This window comes from Maylandia zebra, linkage group LG18 (assembly GCF_041146795.1).
Source record: "Maylandia zebra isolate NMK-2024a linkage group LG18, Mzebra_GT3a, whole genome shotgun sequence".
NCBI classification, from domain to species: domain Eukaryota; kingdom Metazoa; phylum Chordata; class Actinopteri; order Cichliformes; family Cichlidae; genus Maylandia; species Maylandia zebra.
In genome coordinates, this window is record NC_135184.1 from 12,402,720 (window position 1) to 12,414,890 (window position 12,171).

The 12,171-nt window shown below is 43.6% G+C and overlaps 1 protein-coding gene across 2 annotated transcripts; it reads right to left on the reverse strand.

Moving 5' to 3' along the window:
• Nucleotides 1-993: 993 nt before the first annotated feature.
• On the reverse strand, nucleotides 994-9,870 carry LOC101478874 (uncharacterized). Of its 2 annotated transcripts, none has more exons than XM_004555334.4 (3): nucleotides 8,115-9,870; nucleotides 5,295-5,936; nucleotides 994-1,588 (listed from the first exon to the last, which is right to left on the reverse strand). In XM_004555334.4, exons 1-2 carry the CDS (start codon nucleotides 9,102-9,104, stop codon nucleotides 5,397-5,399), a joined length of 1,530 nt encoding a protein of 509 aa, XP_004555391.1. In that variant the 5' UTR covers nucleotides 9,105-9,870; the 3' UTR covers nucleotides 994-1,588; nucleotides 5,295-5,396. The 2 variants fall into 2 exon arrangements, with proteins under 2 accessions (XP_004555391.1, XP_004555390.1); XM_004555333.4 differs by having other exon boundaries at nucleotides 994-1,591.
• Between the last annotated feature and the right edge of the window lie 2,301 nt (nucleotides 9,871-12,171).

The window sequence follows — 12,171 nt, forward strand, 5'->3', positions numbered from 1 at the left end:
ATTAGCTTTAAACCTGGAGATGGTGCTTTAAATCAATCTCATGAACTTAAAAAATGATCTCGTTCAGCTAATCAACATGGCCAGAACTGAGGAGTGCATTTTCCTCTGTGTGTAAATCAACATTCAGAACCAGTTGTTTAAAAATTACCGTGGCGTTTGAGTGTTAAATCCACTGCCTAAAGTGCTGAGCTGGAGAGCTTGACAGACAGCTAGAGTTGGGTTAGTATATTCAACTGTAATGATTTTTGGCTTAACACTGAGCTGTTGAGGTGTGCTAGGAATTTATCATTATTTTCTTTGTTTATTTGCAAACTTGAGAAACACTTCAGGTCAGATCAGATTATAAAACCCATAATTTAAAAAAAATCTTTGGCTACAGCGTTATTGTATATTGTTACCAGACAATGGTGCAATACAAGGCCCTGCTTGAGGGGCCAAAAAATATTTTTAATTTTTAATGTTGACAAGTTAATAACAGCCTCTGGCACATGACCTTCCCCATCTATCCACAGCAGCTTATCAACTCTTTACAACCTTGCCTCCCAGTCACACAGCACAATTACTTACACCGCTTCAGGCTGCAGACAGTGAGTGACAAAACACCCAGGACAGTTAACAGTTTGCATGCTCCATCTGTCACTGTAGCTTTCCATCAGCGATACGGGCACGGAAAGAGGCCAAGAAACTGGGATATTTTGTAAGGGAGCTGGATTGTAGTGGCTCTCAGAGGAAGCAACAAGCGCTTGGATAGCAGCAGGCGCTTGCGAGAGGAGAGTGGTGAAATTCTCAGACAAGATTTAAACAAACAGAGACACAGACGCTGGCATTGCTGGCCATGGATACAGCCTCAAGCGCGCTGACAGAATAAGGCCATGAGAGATCACACACTGCCATCTCCAGATCAGGCCCAGAAGTATTCCTACAACAGCTCCTCTCACTTCAGTCAGGCTCAGCGAGTGTATAAATCATTTCTCAGAGGCAGGGGTAATAAAATGCTGGTGTCATTTCTTTTATTTCATATTTAATATTTAGTGGGACATTCAGCAGTCAGTGAAACTTATCAAGAATCAGATGATTAAGATGTTGGATTTATTTGCATGAGGAAGGTGCAGGAAAATCAAAAGTATTGCCATTTAATTTTAGCTTCCTCTATCCTCACTTTCTTTCCTCTTGTACTTTAAAAGCCATGTTACAGAGAGAAATAGTTGATATGGAAAATATCTTCACCATAGTTTATATGATATAAATCTTAATATAGTACAGGTAGTATCCAGACTAGTATAAGCTGCCTGAAAATAGATAATCTTTTTCAATATAAAAATAGTAGAAATAAATACTGTCATGAAAAGCTACCTTTATGTTTCAGGTTGATGGTTGTTGAGAATAAGTTTGCAGTTTATCCTTCTCATTACTTTCTCACACATTTAAATTCTCAAACAGTTCGACTGCCTCTCCTCCACACTTGTGCGCTCACGTGACGTGCAGTCACAGGTCGACTCTCGGGGGAGCTTTCCCTTTGGAAATAACCCCACCTTCAGGCCGTGCTCTGTTTCCACCAGCTGACAGCTCGTCTCAGTGGCATCAGCTCCTGCTGGAAACATCACATCAGAGAAGAGGGGAAAAAATTATTTAAATGCAGAACTCAGCACCTCAGTGAGCTCAGGCTTGGTGCCGCCTGCCCTTCCCGGTGAAACACAGTACATTCATATTAACTATGCTTCTTCTCAAGGCTTTTCGTGCCGCATTACTCATTGGTGGAGCCATGGAAACAGAGCGTAAGTCTGTGCTGTACTGACAGTGAGGCAGTGTGTGTAGTGTCGTGTGTGTGTGTCCTTGTGAGTTGCTGACTTGTAAAGCACCTCAAACATGGCTTTTATCAAACTTGTGAGAAGAGTTTTGTGTTTGTTTCAGAGAAAGCCGCGGTAGGTTTCTGGCTTTCAGAGGAACGATATTTCTGCCATGGAGTGGGTTTTTTTTGGAAGTGGTCACGGTCGAGTTTATAAAGGATGCTCCTGATCTGACTCCCTTACCAAGGCAGCAGTGAAAGGATAAAATACAAACAGCATACACTAAACACACAGAACATGAGGTGCACATTTTTAAAGTTAAACTTTTAATAGAAAAAGTGTTTCAGGACTTAATCAGATCTATTTACTTCCTGCACAGACTATACTCATTTTTAAATTTCCATCCTTTTTTAAATGTAAACTGGGAAAGAAAATCTACAGTCCAACCTCAGTAAACTGTAACAACAAATAGGCACAATCTCATTGTCAAAGAAGCCAGCCACGGATGCTTTGTTTTACTAGCTTTACCCTTTTATTTCTGTTTGGTTTTTATGCCAAACTTTCCCTTTGCCTTCTTGTTGGTCTGCATGACTTTATTCCTTTCTGTTCCTCCCAGTTTTATTTTGAAAGTTACCTAATGTGGCTCTACAAGTTCTTAATGGTTAAATCCTTTAGGAAGGAAGGAAGTCTCACTGAGATCAAGAGCTCTCTTTCAACCGTGGACAAAAAGCACACACAAAACTTGAGACAGACACACCAAAAAACAACCCATTATGCAATTTTTTTAACCTTCTCCCACTTATAGGCAGCAGTTTTTAAAAATTCAGGGTGAATCAGAGGTACGGCTAATGACCAGACACTGTAAGTACTGTGTTTCAGTTCAATCAAAGAGCAGAGGGAAGCAATCCGTCTTTGCAGCAGGGCCTTGTAAATAAACATCATATTTCATGATAATGCTGCTCTCTTTGATTCTCCAGTGGGCCCACCTCACTTTTTAATACAAGATGCAATGATGAGTAAGAAAAGAAACGCCTGTGATAAATTTGGGCCTTTGTTTTCTTCCCGCTGATTGAGTTCACCTGTGCTTTTTTGCCCTTCTCCCTGGTGTGTGCTTAGCCTTTGGCTTTTCTCATTTCACTAATTTGTGCCTCCTCCTCTCCTCCATATTCCCGCCTATGACAATCAATCTCAGTGCGCCGTGCTGAAGGATGTCTCAATTCCTAAAATGCATCATAGCCAAGCTAAGCCAAGCCAACTTTATTTATATGGTACTTTTAAAAGAAAAAAGCATGTGCTGATCAAAGTGCTTAAAAATAAAATTAAAGACAAAAATAAATAAATAGATAATTAATAATAAATAAATAAATATTTATTTATTGTTGTTCCCAGACCATCATGAAAATTTATTTGCTAAATATAAAACATGAGCACTCTTAAACCTGAGACTATAAAATACAGCAGTAGTTGGACTATAACAAAATAATTTATGACACAATTGTGCCATGAAGTTGCTTTAAAGGCAGTGATCAAATATGCAGCTCAACCTGCTGTAGTGACCTCTTACAAGTAAGGGAGCAGCTTATTCATAATGAATTACCACAGTTGAAACCTCTATTTGTAAATGTACAACTGTATCACTCATTATCTGTTTGAATGACCTCTGGTTTGTTTAAAGCCAGTTCAACCGGTTTTCTCATAAATGACAAACTAGCTAATAGTGATATCAATAAAATACATCAATACGTATCATTCTTGTTAAATATTAATAAATAAACATCATTAATAATAAAAAAACAAAGCGTAAACCCTAATTGAAGTTAGACATAATGCTGTATATAACACATTCACCTATGAGTCCTCGCAAAGATACAACCAGGCAACTGTCCCCACTGGCCAGGATGTAATTTTTTCTTGCCGGCACTTTTACAAAAAAAATCCAGTGATCAACTTTGAGCCTTAAACATTCCTCCTGTAAATGTCTTACCTTTAATTTTTGCGCAGTAAATGAGGTATTTAGTGTTAGTCATGCACGTCATAGGAACTGATCACGTTAAAGGAAGCTAATTGAAAATCTTTTAGCGATAAATAAAAGGAGTCAAGGAAAAACTTATGGAGGCACAGAATGTCTTGTGCTTGTCATTTTGACACTGAACCTGCTCTAGATGACTAATTCAAATGACTCAGACCTTTAAAATGTCAACAGCAACGATGCTTTGAAAAACTGTGAAAGGACAGTGTTGAGCGGACGAGCTATGTTACACTTACACCCTCATCTCATTCAACTGAAAGAATGTTCAAAGGCGCACGCCTTGCCGACCCTTTTCATCTGCCTGTCAGATTCGACCTGAAGCTGCAGCCTTGGATGTGCGCCTCTTCCTGCAGCAGTGGATGTGGAGTGCTTCTGTTTATATGGACATCACAAATAAACCCAAAGTTTGCCTCATTTTGTTTTGGCACATGGCCGGGGGGTGGGGTGGTGGGGGTTTATGATTAAAACCAGACTGTGCTTGCCCGACTCGAAGCCAGAAAAATAGATTGTAGTTACGCATACTCTGCACAAGAGGGAAGTACAGAAACACGCACGTGTCTTCAGCATCTGCAAAGGTGGACTCTTAAAACCAGTGCTTAACTCTATATCTGCTGTCTAATTTTCTGCCTCTGCTACAGGGACTTTTTCACAGAGTCATCTTGTTATTAAGTCTGGCTCTGTGATGATACATCTGTCTGTGGCATGAGAAGAAAGGCTCAGTCCCACCTCATCAGCCCATAACAGTAAATTATGCCAGCTCTGAGGCAGAGCTATGATCTTCCTGTAAATCTAATGACGACTTTTTTTTTGTCACATGGTTGCAGTCAGGCGGCTGTGGGGTCTTCTTTTGCCAGTAACGGCTGAGCTCCTGCCAAGTTCAAGTTCCCTCGAAGTTATGACTAAGGTACACTGCAAAAAAAAGTCTCAAGATTTAAGGCCGTCACATTCAATATATTAAAGTGCTTTTTTAAGCCAAAATAACAGCAATGAGTAATAATCAACAGCTAATTGCATTTCGCAAGATCAGAAATTTCTCAAATCTACTCGTAAAAGAAGAATTTTACTTCAGCGAATGAAATTTTCTCACCCTGTTGACTAATTGCAACCACATGTGTAACCAGACTCAAGAATGAACTCTAATTTCTCATTTCACTTGCCAAGACAGACACGTTTTGCAGTGTAGTGAAGACTGGGAAATCATGTGACATCAACAAAAGCAGACGCATAACAATCCCTTCGCTGCCGCCCACACACAGACACCGCGCACTCGCGCGCGCACACAAAAACACATATATCAAACACATACATCCTTTTTTGTAAAAAGGGAGGAACGCTGCAATTCATTTACTGCCTTTAAACCCTGCGCTGCCAGTAAACAGAGCCAACGTAATCAGCAGTGAGCCCGGACAGAAACATCAACATTGTAAAAGAAGAGCGAGAGAGAGACAGGGAGGAAAAAAAAGTTCCTCTAAACGTACCATTAATTGTACCCCTGCCTGGTCCCTCTTTGACCTCCAGTCACTACAGCAGGGTCTCGTGTTTCAGGCCCCCATGGCACTGGAGGACACCACCCCCCTCCTTCACACCATGCTGGTGCTCTGGCGACCTCTACTAGGGTAGGCAGGGGTCCTCACAGGCTTGGGAGGTGGGTATGGGCCCTTCCCACAGCGGCCGTTTTGGGGGTAAGGCGGAGGCTTTTGAGTTCTTAGATTGGAGGTGCTGTTCCCTATGATGACCTTAGGGTCTAGGGTCTGCGGGTGGGGTTCGGGACGAGCTTGGCCTGTGTGGTTGGAGTCTTTCGAGGGGTACAGGTGAGGCGGGTGGCCGTTCAAACCTGGCTTTTCGTGGTCCTTAATTAGATTGGGCGGGGTGAAGTGGCTGGTCTTCACTACCGACGCCATGTGGACAGGAGAAGGAGAGTTAGATCTGAGGATGACGCGGTCTTCATCGACGTGCTGTGATGCCTGAACTGAAGCTGGCTTGTGATTGGGCAGCATGGTGACCCTGAGGTCTCCTGAATGCGTTGAGTCGTGAAAGTTATTGGATGACCCCTGAGCGATGCAGGGCGGCTCCTCACTGAGGTCGATATTCGCTGTGAGACGATCAATCTGCTCAACCACCTGAATGAAAATAGAGAGAAATACATATGAACAAACTGCAGTGGAGTTTCAGTTACAGTACTTTGTTTGTGTACTTGCATTTTTATTCGACTTTCTGCTGCAGTTTGCTGGTCTGTAGCATTCATGTGTCAACGAAATGCCACAATCATCCCAGGAGTGGACATCTGAACAAGGTCAAACTGTGTAATGCTCAGAGAAGTTTAAAACAACCCAATCTCTACACCTACAGATCTCAGTTAGCATGTTGAATATAATATTAATATTGGGGCGACCGTGGCTCAGGGGGGTTGGGAAGCGCATCTGTAACCGGAAGGTTGCCGGTTCGATCCCCAGGCTCTCTGTCCTGGTCGTTGTGTCCTTGGGCAAGACACTTTACCCTATCGCCTACTGGTGTTGGCCAGAGGGGCCGATGGCGCGATATGGCAGCCTCGCTTCTGTCAGTCTGCCCCAGGGCAGCTGTGGCTACAACCGTAGCTTGCCTCCACCAGTGTGTGAATGTGAGAGTGAATGAATAGTGGCATTGTAAAGCGCTTTGGGTGCCTTGAAAAGCGCTATATAAATCCAATCCATTATTATTATTATTAAACTTCATGAAGGTACAATTGCTCTTAAGACTGAACCAATATGGCTTCTGTGGAAGAGTTTAGGAGAAAGACTTCGCTTTTCAGCATGGTTTAAGTTCAAGACTCCACACCTCTGGGCAGATGACACCAAAGTTGAGACGTCATAATTCACAGCACCACAGTTGGAGAAAACCAAACACAGCATATCAACACAACCTCACGTCAAGCACGATGGTGGGGAGGTGATGAGTTGGACTTGTTTTACAGCCACAGGACCTGGGCACCTTTTACCATCAAGTCAACCACGAACTCCTCTGTATCCCAAAGTACTTTAGAGCCAAATATGAGGACATCTGTCAGACAGATAAAGCTTGACCGAAACTGGGTCATACAACATGACGATGATCCCCACTGCACAGCTGCAAATCTACAGCAGGATGGCTAAAAAAGTAAAGAATCAAGGTGTTGCAATGGCCCAGAGTCCAGACCTCAACCTGCTGTGTCAAAATGCTGAAGTGGTATTTTAAGAGAGCTGTGCATAAACAAATGCCCACAAACCTCAATGACTTGAAGCAACATTGTAGATTTTGCCAAAATTCCTCCACAACAACAAGTGAGACTGAAAAGTCACACAGAACACAATCACTTCAAGTTACTGCCGCTAAAAGTGCTTCTACAAGGGACTGAATAATGGTTTACACTTCATGTTTCGTGTGAAAACTTTAAAAACGTAAAAAAATCTACATTTTTTTATTTCTTCCTAACCTATTGCTCCACCTTAATACCAGTCACATGCTACATACATCAGTATTAGCACATGCTGTTGATAGCTGTAGCTCTTCGAGGCCATAACACTTTAGTTTGGAGACTTTTGTGGGCTTTTGAATGCAGGAATTTGTTTTTACGTTTTGGTATTTGTACTGAAGTAATGGATCTGAAAGCTTCTTCCTCCGCTGCCAAACTCTATTTCTAACTACAACAGATTGAGACAATTTAACCAATTAGTCAAATTAAAGCTCTTTTTTGTCTCTGGATCTCTTTTGTTTACAACTGTCTCAGTTCACTATTATGGCGGTTTTTATTTGTAACAGCAAAATGCCAGACCTTGCACCAACGCAGTCAGCTGTGAATCAATGCCATTTTACAGCTGCATGCAAAATGGATACTGTAAGAGCAGGGCATAATTTAGTAACAGTCTCAAGCCAGGCTTTTTAATGTGCTGCCCGGAACGCTGCCAATTTCGGCAGCGTTTTTCAAAAGGTCAGAGCAAATCGTTCTCAATCACTGCTTCGGTAGGAGATGATGACTGAGTTGCAAACAATGCAGTCAGCATGCACACACACACACATACACATACACACGTATACACAAGGACACATATAATGACATGCTCTTCATGAACGTGCACTCAGAGATACACGACCTGTGTCAATCTGTTCTGCACAGTGGATTGTTATGTCAGCATCTGAGCTTTGTGTTAATCCTTTTAAATGTCACAGTTTCCAGGAGAGAATTGATGAAAGACTGGGTCATCTGCACCAGATGCAGGTTTTTCTATATTAGACACCTGATGTACACGTAAGGATTATACAGTTATAATAATAGACCCTCCTACCTCTTTCATCTCGACGTGAACTTGCTTCAAACCCCCCAACACATCCTCCAGATCTGTCACCACTTGTCGAATTTGATCCCTCACCAAATCCTGCCGTCTCTTTTGCTTTGTCACCTCCAAACCCTGGAGCTGGTGGTTGTTTCCGGATGGTGATTTTGAGGTTTCTGGACTGGGGATGTCGGAAGGAGGGATGTAGGACCCCTTCCGTCTGCTTTGGTTCAAATTCTTTTGTGGGACCTCAGTGGGGAAAAAGCCACCACATCCATTCAAACCCTCCTCTGATCCACCCTTCAGTCTCCCTGGGTCCTGATGGCTATCTCCTTCCTCCCCTCCCTCGGTGAACACAGGCCTCGGTCTACAGTGGCCATTTGGCATGTGCAAATGGCCCAGTTGGGGATTGTATAGGTCCAAATGATGGTTCTCAAAGTTGCATCCATCGCTTTCCTCCTCATCCACAGAGACGTACCTGACAGTCCTCCTGTGTCTGTACCCCTGACCTTTGACCTGAAGATGAGGGAGAGGATGTGGTATCCCAGCGTTAAAGGGGTGTGCCCTGCTGTTGCTGCGCACCACACAGCCACACTGTTCTCTGACAGATGAATAGTGTCTCACCCCAGGCTCCAGTGGGTAGTTCCACTGGGCAGCGTTCAACTCCCAGGGGAAGACTTGGCTCAAGTCATCTGACTGGCTATAAGGGCCCTGCCCTGCAAACACAGACCTCCTCTGTGGGCTGTGATGACCACTTTTCTCAACTCTGTCCACCACGAAAGCTCTACCTCCTACATCTTTAACCCGAGGAGCCCGGGTGTCTCTCCTGAAGTCCAGCGATGGGTGGTCTGTCTGTCTGGGTGATGCTGGTTGATATCCCAGTCCACCGTGATGGCCGTACGGCTCATAGTGGATGCAGTGCTGGCAGGGGCATGGGGCAGGATTGTTGCTGTGCTGAAGAAATCGTTGGTGTCCCGTTGCTTGTGCGCCTTCTGTGTACATGTCCGAAGAAGTCCAAAGACTTGCGTCGAAAACGACTTAGAAAACAACTGGTTTCCTCCCCTCCCAGCTCTCTCCAGCCCAGTCATTCACTCGCTCTGTTTTCCTCATCTGCGTCTTCCCACAAGAAAACTTTTCACCAGCTCTTTTTTTTTAACTCTCTACCCAAGACTCCCTCCCCTTCCTTCCTGCCTGTTGTTTCCTTTCGTCTTCACTTCTGTAGTTAGTAATCTTTGCGTAGGTACTTTCCCTATACCCTCTTTCTCCTACTTCTCGTAACTTTTTCTTACTCCTTCTTCCTCACCCTGTAGCCCTCTCTCCTGCACGGGGCCCCTCTCCACCTCCCTCCCTCTCTCTCTGTCTCTCGTTCTACCTCTCCCGCCTCGTTGTTCTGTCTCATTTGCTGCTGCAGGCTTTCAGTCCCTCTCTCTCTCTCTCTCTCTCTCTCTCTCTCTCTCTCTCTCTCTCTGGCAGTGTATTTCCCGTTTCCTCCCCTCCCCTCTCCCGCTCTCTTCTCTTTCTCCACCTCTTACTCCGTCTCTTGCCTCTGGTATATTCTCTCACTTCGTCGGCTGTACCTGAATTTGAGAATTTCTTCTTCACCCACCACCTGAAATCCTGCAGCTTTGTGAGGCTCCTCCGTTAAAGGACTCCATGGATCTCTGTCTCTGAGAGAAGCGTGTGAAAGAGTCCCAGCTCCGGTGCTGAGCTCATTAGACCAACTAAAGCCTTTGCACTCTGCAATTAAACGCTGCCTGGGATTCCTCGGCCAGAGACTGAGAGAGAAGGGGAGGGGTGGAGAGAAGCACTTGGGGGAGGTGGGGTTTCTAACATATACACACAAGGGAGTAGACAGCTCTCTGAGTCAAGGAGACAGAGCCACTGCCTTTGTACAAGGGGAGCATTTTTCACTTTTCTCTACCTCTCTCCACACCAATTTCTTTTCCTCCTCGTCCTTTGCCTCTCCTATCATCCGCACTCTGTCACTGTCTCAGTTAAAGTGACTTCACCTCAACAGTTGTGCAAAACTTCCTTCTGCTGAGGCAAGCACAGGCAGGATATCTTTGCTCCCTCAAATCCATACATTGGGATTTGAATGCCACTTAAACAGCACACTGTTAAATGTTTGCAAGCCATGTTAATTTCATCATCTGTTTGATTGAGTTTCTTCTCTCTTCAGATAAGATAATCTCCAGATGAATGGAGCAAAAAAGAAAAAACAGAATTAGATAAGCATGATGAGTAATCAAGATCGCTCTCTCTCTCTGTCTCTCTCTCTTTCTCTCCCTCCAAAATAGCACAGTGCGTCAGTATTGCAGCTCTTTGTCCACAGCGGCTGAGGACGGCAAGGCGTTTATTTTCAAAGAAAATAACTGGAGCTTTGAAAACAATGGGTTGTAAAAAAGAACTACTGAGAATAACAGCAGAGGAAGATGAAGGGGATTCATCCATCGCAGCAGGAGGATGAGCAGTGCAGCTGCAGCCGCTGGAAAAGACTGGTGTAACACAGCCGGAGGAATTTATATATCTGTGTGCAGTTTATTTATGTGGGCACAGATATGCATATTTAAATATACAAAGGTAAAGTTGTTCAGATTGAGTGTGTAGTGATTCTTAAAATCTGCAATAACTCAATGTTCATCCACTTGATTTCTGTGGGAACAAGCTGTGATCGGTCATCGGTATATAAATTAAGTAGAAACCTCCAATGCTGAACATGCACCAACACGACCTGTTGACACATCCAGATGTTACAGAGCAACATGTGTCTGGCCACTAGATGACTGCAAGTCCAATAATAATTCCTCTCCTTCTAGCCGTGTTTTAGTCTCCACCATCTCGGGGGGAAATATCTGCCACTGTAGATGCTGAATGCTTTAGCAGCTTCACTAGTTGATAACTTTTTTTATTTGGTATGCAGGTGGCTACAGTCGGCATTTAAAGCTTTTTGAAAGCAGTGAGGTTAAACTCAGACAGCAAAGCTGCAAAACAGACAGCTAAACAAAGATCTGAAGAATGTCAAAGACTCTATAGTGCTGAAGGGAACTGACGGTTTAAAATTTCTGTGGGTTAATCACCATGAAACGCCATTTACACAAGCTAGGAGTCATATGACCCTGATAAAGTAAAAATATTAATTACAGCTGCTTTAAAGAATAATTTCTGTCAGGGTATTTGTCGGCTACAGTAGCAGATAACTGTGTACATTATTTAGTATGCAAGCAGCTACAGCTGGGTTTTTTAAAGCAGTGAGGGTGGACCTAAAAGGTAGAGCTGCTGCACTGAAAGCTAAACAAAGATCTGAAGGAAGCCATAAGACTTTATATCCCTAAAGGGAACCAACAAGTGGTTTGAATTTTGTTTGGGTTAATCTCTATGAGCAGCCATTTTGGGCTTGCTTCTAGTCACATGACTGTTAGCAATCCTGACAGGAGTGATTGATCCCCATTTCCAGCCAGAGATATTAAAGGGATAGATGCCTTATTTAAATGTTATGACAAAATGCCCCATTGTTATCTGTCTATAGAGAACAACAAACCAGACTGAGTACATTTTGACTGCTTTTATTAGCACAATCCTGCCGATACTAAAGAGTCAGTTAGCTGAGAGCGAGGGAAAAAAGCAGTCATCAGTCACATTTGAACACTTTCTCGGTGCCATTTTAAACCCATGAATATAAGTCCTGCGCTCCAGCCATCTCGCTCTCATACATATAAATTCATTCAATCCAGACAGACAGACAGACGAGAAAGTCGATAAGAGAAGACAGAGCAACACCTCAGCCTGTCATCGGGTTCTCAGTGCTTCTCAGGAGGGTTTTCTCAGCCAGATCCTTGTCTGTGAGGTAAAAGGAATATCAAAGGTTGTCATTATCACACGGTCTGTGCCCATACATATAGATGGGTGCAGTATATGTGTGCATGTTGCCTCAGAAAGTTCCCAGCTTGTGCAGCTCTTACATCACACTGTTTTTTGTCAGCCGGCCCGCTTCACTGCACGACTGGAGGGGAAGCACCGAGTAGAAAATAGGAGCCACACTTCACCACTCTGAACTCTTTTGTCCTCGCCA